The sequence below is a fragment of the Typopeltis vanoorti genome, chromosome 10, assembly GCF_054136105.1.
Source record: "Typopeltis vanoorti isolate ZY-2024b chromosome 10, IOZ_Tvanoo_1.0, whole genome shotgun sequence".
NCBI classification, from domain to species: Eukaryota; Metazoa; Arthropoda; class Arachnida; order Uropygi; family Thelyphonidae; genus Typopeltis; species Typopeltis vanoorti.
Window position 1 is genome coordinate 58,017,239 of NC_143558.1, and position 23,548 is coordinate 58,040,786.

The following is a 23,548-nucleotide window of genomic DNA, read 5'->3' on the forward strand; positions in this document are numbered from 1 at the left end:
AGTTGTTAAAGAGCAAGAAGGAATCCGTTGATACTTTTTCTGAGCAGCTGGAAGTTGCAGTCCTTGGATAAACTATAAGAACGGTTGTTTCAGAGAACAAAGATAGATGGAATGAAAAATAAGAACGAGCAGTTGGTTTAGTAAGTTCGAGATCGGCTCTGCAATCCAAACAGTGGGAGTTGATCAGTCACTCATAACCGGTCTATAGGCCCCAAAGCGTGTACTCCGTACTTGTATAGTTTCAGCTGACTACACTATGAAAGTGATGTGCGGAATTCTGCAGTTTACTAATGTAAATGAAGCTAATCTTTAAAGTTAAAAAAAAAAAAGTATAGGGATGACAAAGTCCCAAGACAGGTATGCCATTTTCCGCTTCATCAAGTTAAGATATATCAACCAAGAAGTGTAAATTATAAAATCTTAAAGACCGGTTCCCTCCCCCTTGCATCTTCTATACAGTTCCTTTAAAGCGGCACAAATTCTTTGATATAAATTATAATTAATGGGAATCACTATGTCTCGTAATAAATAATTTTATAAATGCGTACAAACTTCAAAAGTTAAAAAATAAATAAATAAACTTAAAAATTTCTGCACAGCATGCATTCATTCTATCAAAAATAAGTTTAGGGTTATCTCCTTTCATGAAACTAGATATAGCAGTCAAGCATCGTGCATGCGAAGGGAGTTCAAAAAGAACCTACGTGCACGAAATCCATTTATGTATGGTATGAAAAATTCAAGATGACTGCGTGTGTGTAAGTAAAAAAGCAAGAGCACACAAGGTTAGTCTTGCGATACTCATGGACCTGTGGAGCATATTTACCAGGCTTTCCTATGGGCTCTGAAAAAAGTAAAAATATACGAAGACAGAAAACAAACAGATGTTTTAACTAATTTCTTAATAATGGATTACATTAAGTCGATTTATCAGCAGCAGGCTCACTTCAAAATCAAATTACAAAAAAAGTATAAACTGTAAGAAACCAGACAACTAATGACATAAGTTTTTTTTTCGGATTACAAATACTTATCATTGAACAAATTAATAATACTAAAGCTATACTGAAGAAAACATTACATAATTTCAATACAAGCAATTACCGTCTATTAGAGGCGCAATGCAGTTCCTATTTAACCCAAGAGATAACTGTTAGATCACCAAGCAATGATAGTGTCATAAATATCTAAGTGATTGGCGTTACTGTTTCCATCATTAAAATATATGCTAATGTTCAAACTTGATATCGTGTTTAGGCTTTCGATTATTTTACTTTTATATATATATTTCAGAACTGCCTACATTTTATTGGCATCCGGTTCATCGAAACCAGGGCGAAATAATGAATGATACCACCACAAAAATGACAAAGTTTTATTCAGAAGAAACACAACTCTGAACTATTGTAAGCCATTAAAAGTAGATGGGAAAACATGAACCGTACGCTTCGAAGAAATGAAAGCCTGTCTGCAAAGTTGCTTATTGTGATGTAGCTGCTTTCCTGTATACAAGAAAGGTAAATATGAAGACGTTAAGAATATATTAGTCGGTCCAAAGATTTGGTTACTCCGAAGTAACAGCCAAGCAACTAAGGCTATGAAGCATCTTTATTTTTGTTTCTCATTCGACTATTTATAGATTAGTGTTTCTATTGAGGTGGAAAATCCTCCTTTAACTGTATACGACTTCGGTCGATATGGCTAAATACAAGTTCTTCGCCTACTTGAGAGCACTCAACATTTCGAGTGCGCCATAGACGAGTCCAGCAATAAGTCAAATGCATTTTCGCAACCTTAAAAGGATAATGAATAGGCCATCATTTTCTGCAAAAAAATCAGGAAAATTAGCTCATGCCAGGCAGAAAAGAAATTCATAGAACATTGATATTTAATCAGAATGGAATTCCGATTAAACACCCTTCCCCACTTTTAAATTCATGCATTTAATGAATTAACAAGAAAGTCACGTAAGGATATTCGCTAAGATAGTAATCGTTGTGAACGATTGAATTTGTGGTGTCAGGAACGATAATGTAATGTTAAATGCACCATCTTGAACTGCTGCGCAACTAAACTTGGGCTAAAACAACAACCCTATTAAGCCAGTGTGCGTGTACGTCTGTTATTTATGTGTGTTTTCCGGACGTTTATCAATGCCACCAAAAGAATAACTTTCCCACCTTCATATGAGACCAATAACTTATCTTTAACCGAGAAAAGCTTTATTAAAGTTCGCGTTGAACTTGAGTCTTTATAGCTGAAGTGCATATGTCACATCCTCCTCATAACTGGGCTGGGCTATGCAGGTGCTAGTTTAAAGGAGAGAAATATCTTGCTTCCAACATATATACAACAGTTATAGGGGAGGGAGGGGGGTTCTTTGACAAAGGAAACTCCATAACTACTGGAGTTTACTTGATTAAGTACACGGAGTAGAAGAGATGGTTTGAGTCCCTTAGCTTATCTGACACAATTCAACATCTTCCCCGAGGGATTAACCTCAAAGAACCACTGTACCTACAGCCTCAATAAGAAGATGAAAATGCTCAAGACGTGAAGAACAGATCGCATAAGCAATACTTCGCATCCATTTATAAAGACACATTGCGAAAGTGGTGGCAATTATTGTAATGACAACCAAATATTTATAGTGACTCGTGGAGTTCATACTAAACACTTTTTTTTTAAATCCGTTCGTGTGATATTAGTGATGTGTATACTGCTTTTATAATAATCCCACCCATGAAAGGTTGTAAACGTATAGCACTTCAGCATCGTAGGATAAGGAACCTTCTCTAGAAATTAAACGTGGTACTCTTTTTTTCATATATTTTCCAAAATATATGTCACTTAAAGGCATTCACACTAGGCCATTCGTGGATATATTTTACTAAACTGATTTACTAAATTTAATTTCGATGTAAATATAATACAAATTTCCAAATAAATAGAACATATAATAGTCAAACACTCTAAGATATGATGATAATCGCTAAAACTTATACCATTAATTTGTAATGCTCGCGTTTAAGTCGCAGAAAAACTTGACTAATTTGTTACTAATTTTAAAATAAAAGTTACTAATTTGACAATTTACAAATTAAGTAACTTGACAATTAATTTTAATTAACTGTCCTTCAACAACAAGTAATTTTTCTAAATTAGTTTGAAAAGCTTAAAACTATAGTCAAAGGCGCAGTTTACCTTTGATTTACTATTGGAGTGTCATTTTAAGTTTAGCACTTTATTTCCACGCAGTCACCTTTATTCTTTTTGAAATGTGGTTAGAAGCAATCTTTCATAATATCGTAATCGTTCAGAATAATAATCTATACAAGCGACAGCTTCATCAAATTTTCATACTGTCTCCAGGTCTATGATAACACATCTTAAACATCAGCATGTCAGACATGATCGTAGAACACAAATGCAGGCAGTGTAGTTAATTAGCTGATAGTTTTCTGATTAGCTCATTGAGACGATTACCATCTTTCAAAAGGTACAACACAATTGTTAATAAATCACAGATGTCAGACATCTCAGGGCAAGAAGTACGCGGGCTCGTTTAATCACATATTGGAACGCCGAACTTAAGCAACAAATTTTACAACAATAAATATTTTCGCATATCTTATTAGTACTGCTCGTCTTTTGAATTATATATGACACCTTGAGAGGACTAGAAGGAAAAATTATACCAATAATGAGATAGTGTAAATTGTCAGCTAGCAGCGTAACTGACAAAATAGTTATGAAATTAATTTTAATTTTGTAATATATCTATAACAAAATAATTATTTTTAAGGCGAATGTGATTTTGGTTTACTTATTCAATGGTAGGGCAATATGACAGATTCTACATGTAATATATTAGTTTCTGGAAGTGAAATCATGCCATCCGTATGAGATTGCTAACTCACTTTCGCGTGAAATCTACTGTATGTTCCAAACCCTGTAGTCGCTTCATTCTTCCTACTAATCTGTGAAAGTGCACAATAAACATCTCAGTGCTAGACATTCATGTTGGATTATGAATCGGAAACGATAGTTTTCACAAATTCTAGAGAAATTACTTAATTATAATCACTTTTTTTAGTGATTTCAGTTACAGATATTCGTACATTGTGGAAAACTGTCATTCAAAACATTAATAAAAAACAACTTTTATTTCATTTTCGTAATTTCAGTTAAATTTCATATATGTGATAGTACGTTATGCCCCCCCCCCGCGCGCACAGTGAAGGTAATAAATTAGTCAATGGAGTTCTAGAAGCGCACTCTCGATAGAGAGAGACTGTTCAATATTTAAGCTGTAACGTAAATTTTAATCGTCTTATTAGACACTTTTTGGATTTTAAAATCCAAAATTTTAAATTTTGGATTTTAAATTCGTACTTTAGAGGATGCAATTCGTGCTTTAAAATCACGAATTGCGTTCTCTAAAACTTGAGTTACAGATAACTCAAGTTTTGGGTTGACTATAATCGCCCACCAGTATATTTTGCCAGTTAGCGAGTAGATGCAAACAAACTGGACAAAATAGAATATTTTTTGGCATAAAAAATAAATTTTCTTAACAAAATCGTTTAAAGAGAAAAGACAGATGCAACATCAGTAATCACTTTATAGAACCCCTATTGACTTATTGGGACATTAAAAAATGAGGAAGGCTGGGGCGAGTAAAGCTTGCATAATTTATCAAATCATGACTATTATTGATCTACCTTTTTTTTATTCTTATTCAGTGCAGGTATTTAGCAGAATACAGCTCGCAACTATCAAATTAATTTGAAGCACAAAATCCGATTAACAAAAGTTCACTTAGCAAAAACTGCCAACATTCGCCATTTCCCTTCTTTTGCTCCATAGGCTTGTTCCACACTCAGCACCGACGTGCTGTAGGTTTTGCAGTCTTTCGTGTGTGGATTTTACACACACACACACACAACCCTATATTGGTTGCGTCGTTCAATAGATTTCGACAAAAATGGAATATAATCATTACTCATGCTATTTTTCAAATGTCTGAGCATTTCAGCAGTGAACTAAATTGGAGAAGGCTGCGAAGGAGGTGTAGATATTATTATACGCCAAATGTTTCAGATACTACTATGGTTTAGTAGTCCAAGTAGTCCCAACTTCCTCTTTTTTTACCCAACACAGCGCTACTTTATTTTACCCATCAGAAATTTTTAGGAAGGGATAATTATGTACCGAAGGGCAAATCGAAACTATATACCTTTACTTACCAAGCAGAACTAAATTAAATCCCCAAACCACATAACATGATGAAAATTCTACGCTTTAACCAACCAACGGTACTCATATGAAGACACTAATAGTACATGCTTATATCTTAATGCATGTTTTCTCGTAAGTGCAATTATGTGATGAAGAATTTTAATTATGTAAGTGCGAAAAACGAGTGAACATTTCGGTAATTTAAAATTAAATGATTTACTCCAAAGCTAAGGAAAATTTAAAGCAATTCCATTGAAGGTTAATCATTCCTTGCTAACTTTCTAATAGTTCATGTTCTAGTTATAGTGGTATTCAGTATGAAGCTGAAATGATTGATTCCTCAAAATGGTTTTGCTTTCCGAGCTCTTAGTAAAAGGTTTCCCTGATGATCGCATTAACATGAGAAACGTTTCGGAGTACGAACCAAAGTGAGTAATTTGTACCTACTACTAATGCTTGCCTTATTTTTGTGGTTTAGAAATGCGGCTGGAGAGAGAGAGGGTGTGAGTGTGTGAGAGTAAAGGAACGGTATTTCTGAAATTCAAATATTATCGGTGTAACCTAGCATCAAGATATTTTAGCAAAACTTACAACAAAGCATAGTTGTTATGATCATTAAACGGCGGATATCAAATGGGCACCTTCCTATCCACTCGCTAATGAGAGACCAACTAACCCTGAAATTGGGGTGATGAATTGGAACCTTTCTCTTTAAGAAAGGGAAGGGACGAATTCAGTAACGATCGCAATTCTAGTCACGTTTCTGTGACTAGAATTGCGAATTGTCTGGTTGGAAATGCTTACAAGCAATTATCACCAAGTTACACGATAACTAAAAATTGTATCTGTATTCGACATATTGTGTTTCATATATGATTTATGTCAGAAATCGTACTTATTAATTAATAACTAAAATACATCAAAATTTGTTAAATCCACAACGACAGAAAGATGACTAAAATATGAGAATGACTACTGCATTCAAAAATATTTTATTTTCTTAATGTAATTATTCTGCTAATATGTCACATTCTATCATATAATAGCATCTAAATTTTAGATAATAGCACCAAAATAATAATAGCTAAATTTGAGATGCAAGAATTACAGGAAGGACTATTGAGGTAATAGTTTTACAATTAATATGCACAAGTTACTTAAAGCTTCAATTTCATTTTTTTTTCTTTTTTAAAATAATGTGAATCAACAAAGGACAAGACATTAATCAGATAATATGGAAACCTGTTCTAGAAGAAACCAAATATGAAATTTTTTCAAGCTACTTCAGTCCTCTAGTAAGCAGGACGATGGCCTCGCACCGGAGATCATCATCCTGAAGACATTCATTGATATCCGTATCCACAGTGGGATTCGAACAGTGAGTTGGTTACAGAATGGTGATATCAACTTGGCCAACAAGGCGAACCAATAATGTTAGAGCTAAAGCGAATTATAAAAAGAGAATTTGTTTAAAATTTGTATAAAAAGAGAAATTGCCGTGGAATTTTCAGAAGCTAGGCGATCAATATGATACTACAAGCCTTCAAAACGAATAGACATTCCTTTATGAAATCGTAAAAAAAATAGTGAAACGAAACTGAATTGGTTAGAGTAGCAGAATTCCAGGCAACTGTCTTAAAATATGAGAGTTGAAATAGCTCATTACATATGTTAATACTAAAAAAGAACGAAAAAATTGATGGGCTTTTGTTCTACTGTAATGAAATTTTCCAATGAGCTTCACTGCAAATAATCAGGCATGTTGGATTTTGCTCATTTACAATTCACAAATTTAAATTTTAATAGTGAGCAAAGAACGAATTACATCACGATCAGAAATGGTCATGATGGAAGTAAAATCATTTTTGAAACATTCCGAAAAGTAGACAGAAATACAAAGATTCATATTGTATACACCCTTTAGTTTCATTTGTATGAAAAAAAGTAAGTAAACTTAGAAATATCAAAATGCCATGTTTTGCTTTTTAAAGGAACAGACTGTGTTCTTGCTTGTTCTAAGGATTTCTTTAGATCATGAAATGTATTCTTTGTTATCTGGTTCGGATTGTACACTATATCTTCCTTCTTGATGTTGTACGAAATCATGGATATGTATGAGGTTTTATTATTATTATGGCAATTTGGACGGTTGCGATAAGTTTTTATTCCGATAATCATTTTCATTGGAATGATGTAGCAAGTTTTCAAACAGAAATAAAATTTACCAATTCCGCGTTGGTTCAGGTAATAGAAATTCTTCCATTGTTTTACAGTCGTATCAGTTCAGTTTCCATAAGTCGGTTTGTTTACTTTTAATTAACGCTCGTGCTTAGAAGTTAGACTTGTTGAAATGAGAGAGTATCGTTGACAGTTTCTTTTGACTACTACATTTCCTTTAAATCCGGCATGTAAATGTATCTACTGTAGTTGAATTTCGATAGTATTTGATACTGTATTATATATATTTTCCAATTCTTTGCATATTTTGTTACGTAAATCACACTCACAGGAATTGTAAACCGATAGTACATTGGCACACTGAATAGGCAAAGGGTTAAATACTCCAAAACCCTGTTCTAAGGACGAACATCGAAACTTTAAAGTTACTTCGGACTTCCAATAAGCAATGGTGGTCTGACGCCAAGTGATGAAATTCATCCACCACCTGAGATTTCTTTGTAGCAATGTTGGATCCTTAAAATAATATGGGTAAGGACGTCTTTCACTGCTTGGATTTTTCATTTTATTATTATAATCTGAATCAGAGTGAGAGATTGCAAATGTGGCAGATACTGCCATACTTGCCATCAGTGCATTCATTCCCCATCTATATAAGTAACTACAGATTTTGACGGGATATTGTGTACTACCCATACTTTAAAATCCTATATGGTTTAAGATTTTTTTTGGTTAGTTTACATTAAGCAAAAGACAACTAAGGCTATGAGGCAGTATACTGTCTCATAGAATGGAAACTAAGAATGGAGGTGTCTGTATTCTTTAAGTTATTATCACACTTCTATTTCAAGTAAAATTTCAAATTAATCAGCTGGTCCAGTCGACTCACTGACTTATTATGAACATAAAATTGTTTCAATTTGTTCTGAATTTACTTTTTTACTTGACGTTGCATATATAGGAGCTACTTGTTTTCTCTTTAAGTATTGTTCCTCATTCCATGCATTACCACAGTTGTTAGTTTCGATAACTTGTTTGAAAAGCAGCAGTAATTTCAGTGAAACGAAAAAAACCGAAGAAATGTATAAGAAAATAATAAATAAATTAATATGACTAAGAAATTTCAATAATAATAATAATGCAGATTCATTTAAATGGATTCTTACATCTTTGATTTCTTGATAAGATGGGACTATTTCAAAAATTATCAGCTAAAGCAATATTGTCTCGTAGTAACAGAGAAATGTAGTGTCCAGGAATTATAGTACATAACAAAGATTAAAATATCTGCTTAGAAATAAGGGGGGAAACTTCAAAAATATATTATTTCACACAGAATCAGTAAACCACTCAATTTATTATCTACAGAGCTTTTGGGAGAACTAAGATAACGTAGCCTGATTTCCACTTGAAGGAAAAGTGTTTCGTTATGCAAGATCCAGTATATACTGTATATATTGATTATGTCCTAGTGGAAGGAATGCTCAGCAGAGCATGCATTCCAATACAACTGGGAATTAGTCCAATGGCATTTTGTAGAAATCAACTATAGTCTTCATGTATAATGAGCTAATTAAGGTTGAGAGGGTTTAGACTTTGAATAGCGGAGATACTTGGAGAATAATTAAATGCGATCACTGATTCTGGTATGTTTCAAACGACAATCTTCACTCGTGACTGGTTGTGTATTAAACCGATACTCACTGGATAAATTAGGTAAGTATTCGCTTAAATTATAATTGTGCAAATGACATCACAATGTTGTACTTGTTCCAAAATGTTATTAGGCCATATAGATTTATAATAAAAAAAAAAAAAATACGCCATCACTACTATGGCAATGTAATAATCTGCATACAAAAGCTCACCTGAGCGGTTTCTCGGCAGTTGCAACAGAAGTTAATGAAGTTAACATTGACTAGGTCTGGCCCATATACTACCGTTAGAGTCTTTTCTTCCAGCGGCGTGTCCTGAGCCCCCATTGTCACTGAATCCCGCAGTTTACCTTCCTAGAAAATATTAGCATATTGATGATGGCAGAAATTTACATTGGTAATTACAGCAGAAAATACAATGCTACTACTAAATATGGCTAACTTTGTCTACACTGATAAGATCGACATAATTGAATTTGATAAACAGGATGAGGAAATGCGAGTTGTCATTTTCAATTTTAGTCAAGTTGTTTTCTTTAACTGCTACATTTCACAATAGTTTGAGGGGAAAGAGTGTATGATACAAAATAAGGAGATAAAAGAGGTCCAATCGAGGCGAACATAATGAGACAGCAGAAATTTACATTGGTAAAACAGAAAAGTGAGAAATGCTGTGTTGAGAGGTAGTAGTGTTTTAAAAAACAATTTTTTTTCACACACACACACACACAAAAAAAAAACCTGTAAATATAGAAAACAGCACCTGGCTTCATTTGAAAAAAAAAAAACTATTAAAAGAAAAGATAATAAATATCTGTCATTTTTATAGTCAAGTAGGAAAACAAATGTTTGCTTCTGAAAAAAAAAAGCATTTCGAAAATTTTAAAAGAATATGCCTAATCGGCAAGGGAGCTTCTTGGAGTATATGACACTACTTGAAACTCGAAGAATTATGCCCAAACAGCCACTATATTTACTTATTAAGATTTTTTTATGCGAAATTAAGCGTTTTTTGGACTTTCTTCCCTTATACTCATGTTTCACGCACTGCTCAAGTATTCAGATATGAAAAACTTGAGCAGTGCGTGAAACTTTCAAAACATTGCATTCCTTGTCGATAAGCAGGATTCTGTATAGGGTTCCCCCTTCCCCATATGGTTTCTTCTTGGTCTCGGAAGAGAATCGAAGCAAGCTCCTAGACCATTGGAACCTCGACTAAAAGATGAAATCTAGCTATTTAGAGATTATTTCGGTACAGGTATCTCTCATCCGTAGGTCATTCTCGCAGACTATCGGTTACTTTTCAAACTTTAAGTTCTAAAGGCAAAAACACTGTGTTTCGCTACTCCCCCCCCCCTTCCGAAAAAAATCAATGATGAATATCTATTATCCTTGATTTTAATCATCATTATTTTTTAAATAAGAAAAACAAAATCTTTTTGCAGGATGAGTGTCCATATTCTATACAGAAAACTCCGAAAAGGAAGTTATATATTAAATATCATGCACATTTAAGAGTAATGTAGCATTACTTGAACAGACATATAAAATTTTGTACTGTGTAACGAGTTTTTAAAGTACTGTTTTTTTTATTTGTTAATACAGCTTCTATGATATTAAAGAAAGAGCCCGAATAAACCGAGAATGAAACAACCATATTTACACTTAAAATCTGTAAATGGCAACTGTGTGTGTGTGAGAGAGAGGATACCACTTGAATAGTGTCGCATTACAAAAAATGTCATACACTATGTTACATTTCAGGTTAGAAAATTACAATAACACATTCTAAAAATATTTTTTAAAAAATCAATAAAAAATATTCAAAAAATTGCTAGCCACGAAGAAAAGTTTGTACTGATTGATTTAAGAATACAGTAGGGCTGAAATTGTTTATACTAAATGAAACAAAAAAAAATAATTGGGAAAGCCCCCCCCCCCAATTATAATAGGAAGAAGAACTGACAAAGATGTAGGCAGAAGTTCAAAATTTTCTAAAAATAATATATTGTCATTTAAAGATAACGTCAAAGTGAAACAGTACCTCTCAAAACTACATGCAGCTTTATACGTTTAATTTACACTATTTTGAGTAATTTTTGATGGATTATAAGCTAATAAAAACTAAAATTGATAAATAATTGTTTACTTTCGGCCATTTAGCACGACAGTGAGATATAGGATCTATCGTATTTCTGCTTCGTGCAGTTTGTATTTATTATTTAAAATAATGAAATAATTTTAATTTCGTGCATGCAAAATAATGTGTGCATTCTTGATGAAGGTGAAATTCCTAACTCGCGACAGTTCTCAATTTCTTCAAACCAACCACATTAATGGAAAACTTTTGAAGCTTTATCTCTTTTAAAATCAAAACATGCATGAATGCAATCAGACAAGAACCTCGTAAACCACAATTACATAAATTTAAAAAGCAAAAAAGAATAAAATCAAAATTAAGAAATCGATGATATTATATTGGATGGTCTATTAAGTTAATAAAGGAAAGCGCACGGCACATAATTGCAGATTCCTGACCAACTCACGATCAAACAGTTGTTACCTGTCAAGAATGTGACAGATACTACTCGTTTGACAAGGGAACTGTCATTAATTCGACACGAGAACGGTTCACTCGACGGTAATCATTTGTACATTATCTAAGCCAGTGCATCGTTTTTCCCTACTCAATCCCACAGAACAGGATCCTGATTGCAGCTTAATGATTGCATGCGTTTGTAACTAATTCCTTCTGCCATTTACACAAAAGAAATGTAGACACATTTTTCAAAAGAGAATAGGGTTCACATTTTAGACAACTTTCGTACTAAAGGACTTTTCTATAGCACTAGAAGAAAAATTCCCAGCGCTGTCTATCGGTAAGATGGAGTACAGTCATAGAATTTTTTTTTCAGCTTATACCAGTACCCACCAACTTTATAAGATACCTTTTAAGTGACTTCTATTGATGAAAAGTTACAATGTAAACCAGTGCATTAGTACTGCTAAGGATGAGCTAATGTTTTTTTCCCTCATTTTTATTAATTTTATGTAGACATTTCATATAATCCAAAAATCCTACTCAGAGATAAAACGAACTTTATCGAGTCACTTCAGGCCTCCAAGGAACGGAGATATGGGCTCACACTGGGATGAAACCTAAAGACAATCACAAACATTTATGCTCATGACAAATTCGAACCAGCAGCCTGTTAGATGGAAAATTGGAAACGCTAACCACCTCGGCCAACAAATATGAATACAAAACTCATATAAACCTGTTTTCTAAACTGTACAATGCAGTTTAAAACTTATGGAAAAGTGAGTTAGTGCTCAAGGGTGAAACGAATGTCCAATAAACAATGTCAGTTGCATCATTTACAGCGCAGTATAACGGACTGTATGGAATTAAGACCTAAGTAATTAAGGTTACGAGGAAGTGCATTGTCTGTTAATTGCATGTATTATCCTTCTAGCTGCTTCATATGTTTTGCGACATGTAAAAACCCAGTCACCTTCATACGAGACTAACTAATTCACTTTCATTTGAAAGCACTTGGAAATGTTCCTCGCTTCTTATTCAGGTTCGAATCCTATCTAGGAAGATAGGATTCGAACTTTACTGTGGTACTTTCAATCAGTAACGTCGTTCTTGATTGAAAGTACCACAAACATCTTCTCGACAATTTTCCTCCAAATTAGTTATATGCCAGGACTCTAATACTGTCAAATGATCTGCTATTCGGCCATCTAAGTTACTTCTAGTTACGTCAATCCACCTAATCTCAAGTTTTTCTTTGGGTTTTTTTCTTTCCAATGATCCTGTATCAAATTACTGGAAATTTGATATGGAAAGCTGTAGTTTCGGCCAGTTATATGTACCACTTTATTAACTTTATATTACTTATATCCCTAAGGAGATATAAATAACGAATTAGATATGCATGAAATCTTCGGAAGACAACAGATCTAGCTTTTAGCATCCGCTAAAAGCTAGATCTGTTGCTAAAAGCTAGACCAGTAGCGAATTGCATTCACTGGAAATACAACTGATCCTTTCAAAAGAAAGGATGAAAGCAAAGTATATTTTAGTTATGTATTTATTTTTGATTTCGGGCTTCTGAAATTACTTTGATAATTAATAATAATGATAATTAGTGTACATATTAGTATTTAATCGCAGACAAATTTTTCATGACGCTTGCTATGTCCTCCGTACATGGTAAAACAAAAGTTGCATACTAAAGAAAATAAAATATGCTTTATAATGTTCATATTTCAGTTTTAGAACAAAACGCTGTACTGAAGGCCCTGAAAGCATTGAAAAAAAAATTGTTATATTTGGTCTTCACAGCAGAGTATCGATTATCTAAGGATTACTTAACTTTAGCTCACCGTACGAATGTGCGATTCATTTATAACCTAGGGTAAGTCAATTCACACAAAAATATAACCGGAAGTTCTTAACTTGATATATAATCCACTTCCTGCTGTGTGATATTCGCTTTTCTATATAGCCGTATTAAATAAATCTCGAATAGCTTACGCCGTTTAGTTTGCTATTACGTAATGGATGTCCATATTGTATCAGCTGAGACTCAAAATTCTTGCAACTTGTCTGAAGTAATTCGAGTACAATTCCATTTTTACTTGCCTGTTGTTTTTATATGAAACATACGAAAGAAATCTTCCTGCATGGGTACCCAGATTTCTTTTTTACGAGTTCTTTTTACTTGGACATCCCATTTATCTCCAGGGAACAGCCTATTCGAATAAGTTTTGCCATATACACACCTAATGCTTGAATACTTTGCAGACTGGATGAAATCCTGCCTTATTATCATGCTTGCGAAGCATGGCCTTATTCTGTGAGATCTCTCACAGAATGCCAGAGATGTGCTCTTTTTACAGAAGACTAGACACAATGTAAGGATTCATAGAGGGATCTTCTTAGTCATTTTCTTTCTTTTTTTTTTGCATTCGTTTCATTTAAAGTGATGAAACAATCGTTGAAAGGTTAAGTATTAATTCATCAGCAATGATTGCGTTAGTTCACAGCAAATTTGTAAAACACGTTCGACGGCTTAATTTTTCCTTTGTGAACAGTAGCAATGTGAAATGCATGGAGGAAACTGTAAACTTGAATTGTTTTTGTGTATACCGAGATGATAAATATATAATCCAACTCAAGTGTAACGATTACATTCAAAAATACTAAAATATGATCCTCCTCTTCTTTCAGAGTGAATTCAATCTTCTCGTTGAAACTGTCAAGAAATTTCAGAAAATAATGTAACTGTTCCTGAATACATTATTAACAAATTATGAATACATGGATGTTACGTTTCTATAGCTTTGGAACATTTCTACTTCCTCTCTATATAACTCGAATTGAGAAATGCTGGTTAGAGGGGTGGACATGAAAAGGCACTGTTATAGTTATTTGGGATTATGGCCAAACCAACTAAGATTAAGAGGCTAGTGTGTGTGCGTGTGTATTTATTACGTGTATTCTGGCAAGTTTATTTGTTTTGCGGAGTGAAAAACCTGAGTTTTCAGAGGAAAAATTCCTACCACCTCTGCATGAGAACGGGTAAGTCACCTGCAATTTCAACCGAATCCCTTTATAAAGGTTCTTCGCATCCTGAATGGGATTCGAACCAGGGTCTTTCCAACCAAAGAGCATCGTTGATACTGAGCTACAGCGACTCCATGGGAAGACCTTTCTTCTTAGTCTAAAAGATTTCTCTCCACCAGAAAAAAAAAAAAAAAGGAACTGATGCAATGCTAAAAATTGTGGGGGTCAGAAATTCTTAGAATTTTCGTGTATAATAAAGTTTGTCATTGAACAGCTCTAAAGTAACTGTGAAATGTTAATGTATGAAGAGAACGACGCTAGAGCTAGGCATATAGGATTCGAGCGTAAGCTGTAGTTTGGAAATGAGATGAGTTCTTGATGAATGTAGAGTTAAGCCTAATGTTTGTTTTAAGCAACAAATTAAGTTAATATGTATTTAGTTAATCAACACAGAGATAAATTAATTTCATTCACGACTGGAAAATATGTTATCTTAGGAAAATCATAACATCTTGGGATCGCATGCAATTTTGCGATTAAGTTCTAGCACCAGAACAAGGATAGTGTCAGGTGAGTTTCTAGGAATAGATTCACATGCAATGTCTGATAAGATATAATTTATTCTGTCATTATAATCAATTGTATTCATAATTATATGGCAGTTGTCCTTGTCTGCCTTAGTATTGTGATTTCTTTTTCTTTAATACCTGGAATGTTATCCTTTCCGTATTAGCAATGTTTGATGCAGGTGGCTTTGCGTGGAAAAGAACAGGTGCAGATTTACCTAACGCTCGTTGCATGATGTCGTCACGTGCTAGAAGCATGTTACTTTTTCCACAGTGGCCATGATATCAAACTTGAGTATATGCTTAGAATCTACATAATAACGACTAACAGAAATGCATATACACATATCAACACGGTTCAGTTAACAGTGCAATGGGATTTTTTCCCCTTCCCTGACTTATGTTCTGATATAAAACATGTTTGTTATCTACTAAAATAATCTAGTTTAGCTTACTTAAGTTAATTTACAACTTCTGTTTCATCATCTGAGGAAGCTTTCGAGAGAAATATCATAAAAAATAAAAGAATCAAATATCGCAAACTTCACATTTAATCAATGTGGTATATTATGCGCATTTTCAGTTAAATTCCTCTCTGACCAACTTTGGCTCGATTTTTCAAATTGCGGACAAGAACGTCAAAAATACACAAAGTAAAACGCATAAGGCATTCACATTCGTATCAAAATTATACCTACTGACAGTTTTTAATTAAATATTAAGATTACAAGATGGACAAATTAATGGCAACAAGGTTCCAATTATGAAGAAACGATTACTGTTGGAACCAATGTACTAAATTTAATGAAACAGAAGGGTGCAATCAAAAATTACTAAAAATCGTAATTACTTTATATTTTTAACCAAGCTTCCATAAACAGCATTTTTATTAAGACACATAAACTGATTTAAGCCCGCTTTGATAAATTAAAAATGTTACAGAAATACATATGGAGTTGGAGGGAAAACGATAGGTTGATTATTCAACCTATTGATGATTACACCATCAGATGAATAGTAGCTCTAACTTTGGCAACTCTTTTCAGGGATATGAAATATCATAATTTAGAAAGCAAGACGCATTCAGATATTATCCATATGAAATCAGGTAGGTAGGTAGGAATAAGAATCACGAAGTGTTTTCTTGGGAAGAGCAAAAGAAAACGTGTTGTTCCATCAGTAAGTTTTCCTATGAGAAGTCTCTCCATAAAATTTTTAAGAAAATACTGCTTATAAACAAAAGCAACGATACCGTTTATGCATAGAAAAAAATGAACGTTTTTAAGACCGAATCACCAGTTTACTTATTTAATATGTAATCACTTAAATAAAGATCGCATCGTTTACATAGATTATATGACATTCTTGTGTACAAGAATGCTATTGTAAGAAGACACTAAGTTTCATTACTTTCGTGATAGTTAATGAACAAATGAAGTCTACACTTTATGATTTTGTATCAATTACATAAAATAAACCAGTGGACTGCTACATTTCATCGCACTATCTTGACCTCAAAGCATTAATCCTATTTTTAATCCAAATTTTGTAAGTGGAAAATTATGCATTTTCAGATAATTGATAACTAAGAATAGTAAAAATAAATAAATAAACTTATATTTAAAAAAAAAATCAGAATGAACAATCTGTCCCTCTTCTCGGGAGGGTAGGTGGTTAGAATTATAGCAAAACTAAGACTATGAGATCAATGCATTAGGAATGTTAATTACGTATGTTTTCAGCGGTTAGCCTGTTTTGAGAGATGAAAAACACTACTACATCCGTATGAAACCAGCTAATTCACCTTCAACTGAAAAGGCTGAAAGTGCCCTTGATAGAATTCCAAACTATTTCTGAATAGCGCCGTCCAAAGGACGGCGCTATTCAGAAAGCAAAGGACTTAACATATACTACATTAATTTTAAACAACTGAATATTTAACAAAGTTATCTAAATAATTATCATTGATAGATTCATACTGATTTCTTTCTAGTATTTCTATTTCTTTTTTGTAAGAAGCAACGGGAAAAAAATGAAATATAGGAGCAAAAAAAAAAATAAATAAATAAATAAATAAAATAGAAAAAAAAAAGCATTTTTCGTCGCTATTTGTATCCAAGCATAGTCGTATCAAAGGCAGTCTTTATGCAGATTAATAACATGTAAATAGAAAACAACAACAAAGCAGAGAAAGTGTTGTGATAAATTATACGAAGCAAACATTTTGATAATTAGTACGACATTCTTATTAAATAAGCGTTAACAAATATTTGTAGGATCGCAAATTTTTCTCAAGCCTTGGAATTCAGTTTTCCAGTAAATAATATGGGATTAAGATGGAAATAAAATATGCTGAATAAATGAAATACATAGTTTACAAAGTGGTTTCACGTCTTAATTTTGCATTTTTTTTAATCACTAAGCATTTTCGACTGAATAATTTGTGATATTGGTGAACTATTCACTCGAAATTATTTAGGTTTTATAATTAGTAAATGAGCTAGCATCTAAATTTAAATAAAATCAGTGCAAAAGTTTTCCAAAGTTTTATAGGCTCGGTAATGTCCCCTACAAACTGAATAGACTGTGGTACCGAATAAACACATTGTTCATCATGCTACTTATTGACCCAGGAAAAAAAAGAGTCATCGCCCCAACGCATTCTTTCTTCTCTGCTACATCCCCCTATTAGTAATATTTTAAAATTGGTATATTCTTCAAAGACGTAAAATAGTAGATTAGTTGTGCAAATGAAATCTAGAGTTTAAATTTTAGCGTAAGAATCATCTATACCAAAATCTATGAAAATAGCCTAATAATGAAAATCCGTGATACTTGGCAATCAAAGCTATATTATCACCAATTTCTTCTATTAAAAAAACCCTGAACGTTGAAATCTACAGAAAACTCACAAAGCTATATTTATGATAAATAGTATTTATTTTAAAGTGATGAAGTTGAGTGTCGCAATCTTGCTCAATATTTATAAAAAGGGTGGAGAAGAAAGCAAACACCATTTTCTGATGTGTGTGCTGCACGAAAGTAGACTTCATTCCATCTTAATATCTTAAGTGCAAACCGTCCTAGCCATATCTCATAGCAATGAACGATCTTCATGACCGCATTTTCTTATCTACAGGTACTTGCCCTGCGGAATATCTAACATTGTCTGTTCTATGGAAGTAATCGCAGCTGAAACGGGAAAAAAAATGCTGTCTTTAAAAATAGAAAGAAAAATCGATTGTGTTCTGAACAGACAGCAGCTATATTTCTTGTTACGGCCAGAGATAGTGACAGCTGTAGCAACGATTCTTTATAAATTTACGGTGGAAGTATTTTCTCATCCTTACAGCAACGTGCGGGGAATGAACGAAGATGTACCGAAAGATATATAAATGCACAAACTACGAGTGATAATCGAAATACTCTGCTTGGAAATACAAACTTATTTAGAATTCAGAAAGTAAACACGGATAACAAATATTTCTGGTGGCATTAAAAAACTCAGTTCATAAATAAATACTGCTATAAAAAATACAGCCTTTTTTGCCTCCACAGCGCAAAACTGTAAATAAAATTAAACAAAATTAATGTTGAACGCATAAAACAGCTTCAGACTAGCTAAAAGCAAACGGCTTTTGTTAAATACTACTACACAATTAATAAGAAATATATCACAGAGAATAACACGATACAGGAATATTTCTCCGGAAGGTTAATAGTAATATACAGAACAGTTTCTCTAGAAGGTTAAGAAGAACAGAAAAAAAGGCTTCTCCAGATTACGTTAAATGTTAAGGGATGTATCAAAATATGCTTTTTAACAACGGGGGGGGGGGGTTGAAGAGGTCTTGTACAAACAGTTTTCAGCCAGAGAGTTCATGAGTAGTAGAATGAACTGCCCGAATAATTAATTGTTGGTGATCCTAGGATACGGATGACAACCTGTTAATGACGAGGTTAACCCGGCTAAGAGGACAGATTAAAAGCGTGTAATCCGCAAGGTCTGGTAACTAGAACGATGAGACTGAGATGTATAACTGGTTCAGAGGTATTTACATGATGAATAAGAGGAAACTGTTCGAAGCGTAGAACAAAGAGAACAGATTTTTTTGGGGGGTGGGGATCATTCCTAGAAGGTTGGCAAGAATTCAATTGTTGCTTTTTTTTTTCTTGTATGCAAATAGGGAGAAAAGTGGTTGTATCGAATGTGTGGTTTAAGGAAATTAAAAGCATGCAGAATGTAGATGAGTTTGAGTTGTAAGATAGACTGTGTAATGCCTAGAGTAGCGCTCTCGCGATCGTCTCTTCGCTTCATAATCAATGTTTCAATATATTTCATGTTTCAGCAGTATAGATCGCTATATATGAGTCTCGAGAATAAGGTGGTCGGCCTTATGCCTCCCGATGTGTCCTATCTCTGTAGATACGTGTGTTCAAGGGACTGGTCCACCTGTTCTGGTGGACGAAAATCCCGAGTTTCAGGGTGATCCTACCTCCGTACAAGACCAGCTAACTCACCTTTCGTCGAAAGAGACCAGATAAAGGTCCTCACGTCACTGACGGAAATCGAATCCAGGTCTTTCCGACCAAAGGGCTTCGTCTATAACGACTGAGCTATGGAGCCTCGCAATTTGTATTCGTATATTATTATCATCATCATACTCAGCTTCAAATTTACCGAACTAACTTGTCATCCTCTTTTATTCCACCTATTTCTGTTCGTTTGGACAGCTTCATCATACTTTTTTCACCAAGGACTATGACCTCCACCTGTTCAAGAAGCATGTCGAAAATTTCCTTCTCTCTCTTTAACCATTTGCCCATTGGTCGGAAAAACATGGGTTCGATTCCCGTTAGTGACGTAAGGAACCTTTATTTGATCTCTTTCGACGAAAGGTGAGTTAGCCTCTCTCATACGGAGGTAGGGTCACCCGGAAACTCGGGTTTTTCCCAGAACAGGCAAACCGGCCACGTGAACACACGTATCTACAGGCATAGGACCAACCACCTTATCCTCCAGACGGTTGCAGTTGAAAGAATAAGAAACCTCGACACAGTAAAAAGGTAGAAAGAAGAATATAAATTGCTAAATGAAAATATGAATATAAATGAATAACATATTTCAGAGAGCAATTTATATTCTTCTTTCTACCTTTTTACTGTGTCGAGGTTTCTTATTCTTTCAACTGCAACCGTCTGGAGGATAAGGTGGTTGGTCCTATGCCTGTAGATACGTGTGTTCACGTGGCCGGTTTGCCTGTTCTGGGAAAAACCCGAGTTTCCGGGTGACCCTACCTCCGTATGAGAGAGGCTAACTCACCTTTCGTCGAAAGAGATCAAATAAAGGTTCCTTACGTCACTGACGGGAATCGAACCCAGGTTTTTCCGACCAATGGGCAAGTGGTTAAAGAGAAAGAAGGAAATTTTCGACATGCTTCTTGAACAGGTGGAGGTCATAGTCCTTGGTGAAAAAAGTATGATGAAGCTGTCCAAACGAACAGAAATAGGTGGAATAAAAGAGGATGACAAGTTAGTTCGGTAAATTTGAAGCTGAGAAGAATACAGTGAATGACAGATATATTGAGTGCAACCTATGACGAGAAGTCTGCTATTAGGAACCTTTTGTTACAGGTAATATATACTAAATCTGGGAAGAGTTTTCGGCTGTAACGATAGTTTATTTTTGTTTCTGCAGCCACGTAAATATTTCATTCGGATTCTAGTATGCGCAAACAACTATATCCTAGAGGTGAAAATGCTTACATATTGGTGCCATGATCAGTTATGTAGGAAGGGAATGGAGAAGCCAAACTATTACCTATCTATAGAGAATTCTCGAATGCTTATAACACTTCTGTGGTCAAAAACGCAACAGTCTTTAACAAACAAATGAACGGAAGACCAAGATATAGGTAGATTGATACAGTAAAAAGTGCCTTAGAAGCCAGAAATATAAGATCTGATAATGTTGGAGTCGACAAGTAACAGATTGATTTGGAGGAAAATTGTAGATAGGAAGTTAGTCGTGATGTAAGTTTTTCATGTAGTACTATCATATCCTCTACATCTCTTGAAGGTACATGTCAGGAATTTGATGATCATGAACTGATTGTATAGCGTGAATTTCAATACTGGACAAATAAATCCTGAAGACCCAGAACTGCTCTAATTGTATTTGTGATGAGTTTTAAAAGATTGTCATTTATTTCACTGTATTACACACGTCTTAGATGGGAAATTATAAAACTGGGGAGAGGAATTAGGGAAAAAAACCTGCACCCAAGAAGAAAAAAGCAAAATATTTCCAACTTAGCTACTAAGTTCAAGAGATGTGGTTAATGAAAAACTAACCAAGCTAACTGAACAAGATGGATTTGAATGTGACCTTCGATTAATTTTGAAATGTCTGCATTAAGTTTCAAAAAATACCTTGATATTACAACACCTACTTTTGATAATTACGAGTGTTTTTTTTTTCAGGCAAAAAAAAAAAAAAAAGAAACTGATTTAATTAATACTTATTTTTTCTAGATGGCCATTTTCGATTAAACTATAGCCAAAAGGACATACTTTCTGATTGGTTGATTAGAATAATAAACATTTTAATCATTAATGATGTTTGATTAATGGTAGGAAGGTAGGTAGATAGTTAGGAAGCATTAAGTGAAAAATTATTTTATACAGATATAATATAAGAGGTTTCCTTTGTCGAAAGACTTAGATGTGATGTAATATTACTGCGCAACCATACGTTCTGCAATGAGAAGTGAAAATGCGTTTTAAATTTTAATTTTATGTTCAGCGAAATGCAGTGAAATCTCAAATAACTTCCAGAATTTTCCAGTTCATGTATCAGTAATTCTAAACAGGAACAATGCAAGTACGATTTTTCATATGTTAAATTAATAGTTACGTGTTGAGAAAGAAATAAAGTTTATTTATAATCTGGTTTATTTAAAAACAGATCTAGATTCCTCGCCTAAAAAAAACGAAGAATTTAATGTATTCTAATACTTTCTTTTATGATTAAGAACTGCAATTTTACTTTTTTCTAGATAAGGTTTTCTTATTGTTTTAACAACTAAGTCATGCTTCGCACTGTTCAAGTTCCCTCAAGCAAGTTATATATAGACACAGTTAAATGCAATATACTAAGTCTGAAAATATAAGTATGCATACAGCGTCTCCGAAAAAATGAAATCAAATAACTTTCTGGTAGTATGGCAGATCATTCATCAGAACTCGAAAACGAAATCAACGGAGGCCTATCTGCATGCACATCATGAAAGCGCACGAAATAAGAAGTCGTAAAAATACTCGCATACCCAATTCCCCAGATAGTTCAGTTCTACTTTCTCGAAACCATAAAGACATCAGTACGATACTAGCAATAAATTTCCAAAATTGTAAAAATGAAAGAAGAACACCTCAAGAAAAATAAGAGGCAGGAAGAAAATACGAGGACGCATTAAAATCTATTATAGTTAAGATAAATCCTCGAAGTTTTTCGGGCGTAATGCGACAAAAAAAAAAAAAAAGCACCATCGTTAAGAGGAGATAAAAGACACTAGATGATAAATGAAGTATCATGTAGTCTATGTAGTGTAGTGTTGGTCTATTTACTAAAGAATTTTGCCGTATATGTCTAAGTTAAGACGAGTAATAATAAATATCGCCTGAGACTGAACCCAAAAAATGTCAATCCGAACTCGTGTATTTCGATAGGATCTGAGAGAAGCTGGGGGAAATTTAAGAAAGTTTAAAATAATAATCAAGAACTCCAGAAAAGCAGGATGTAACTAATTTACGCTCTTCCTTGATAACATTCCACTGCGGACACCGTTCCCTACTCGCTAACCCACAGCAGCCAGCGATTCAAGCCTCAGGTTGGTTTAAACGTTAAAAGCATGTAAGGAATAGATCATGCATAATAACTCGATAACTGAAAATCTGCAACATGCGACGAGAGTCGTACTCAATGCAATGAGGCGCTGTATCTTATTCTGTTAGTTTTATAAATTTTACGCTTTGACGTTGACCTTAGAGGTCTTTCTTAAAGCGATATCGATTATAGCCTACTGACGAAGTTCTATAAGTCAGCAACAATTGAGAGTGTTGTTTCTCTCAATTTGGGGTGACATTTCCTAAATTGAAACCTCAAAAAATATTGACCGCTACGTCAAAATTGGGGGATGAATTTTTTGTTATATGCAATCGATGCTTTGAAATATATACTACTCTTAGCTCGGGCTGTTAAATTCACAGCATTCAGTTGTTTTTTTTTTTAATCCTCTTCATTTTATTTACTAATGTCTTGTATAATTGAT

General features: G+C 33.9%; 1 protein-coding gene across 1 annotated transcript in view; it reads right to left on the reverse strand.

Moving 5' to 3' along the window:
- LOC150102439 (1-phosphatidylinositol 4,5-bisphosphate phosphodiesterase classes I and II-like) overlaps nucleotides 1-23,548 on the reverse strand; it is a 900,535-nt gene that overhangs the window by 531,018 nt on the left and 345,969 nt on the right. The window contains exon 4 of the mRNA XM_090399636.1: nucleotides 9,288-9,428. Within this exon, the coding sequence (XP_090255762.1) occupies nucleotides 9,288-9,428 (141 nt within the window). The remainder of the gene's footprint in view (nucleotides 1-9,287; nucleotides 9,429-23,548) is intronic.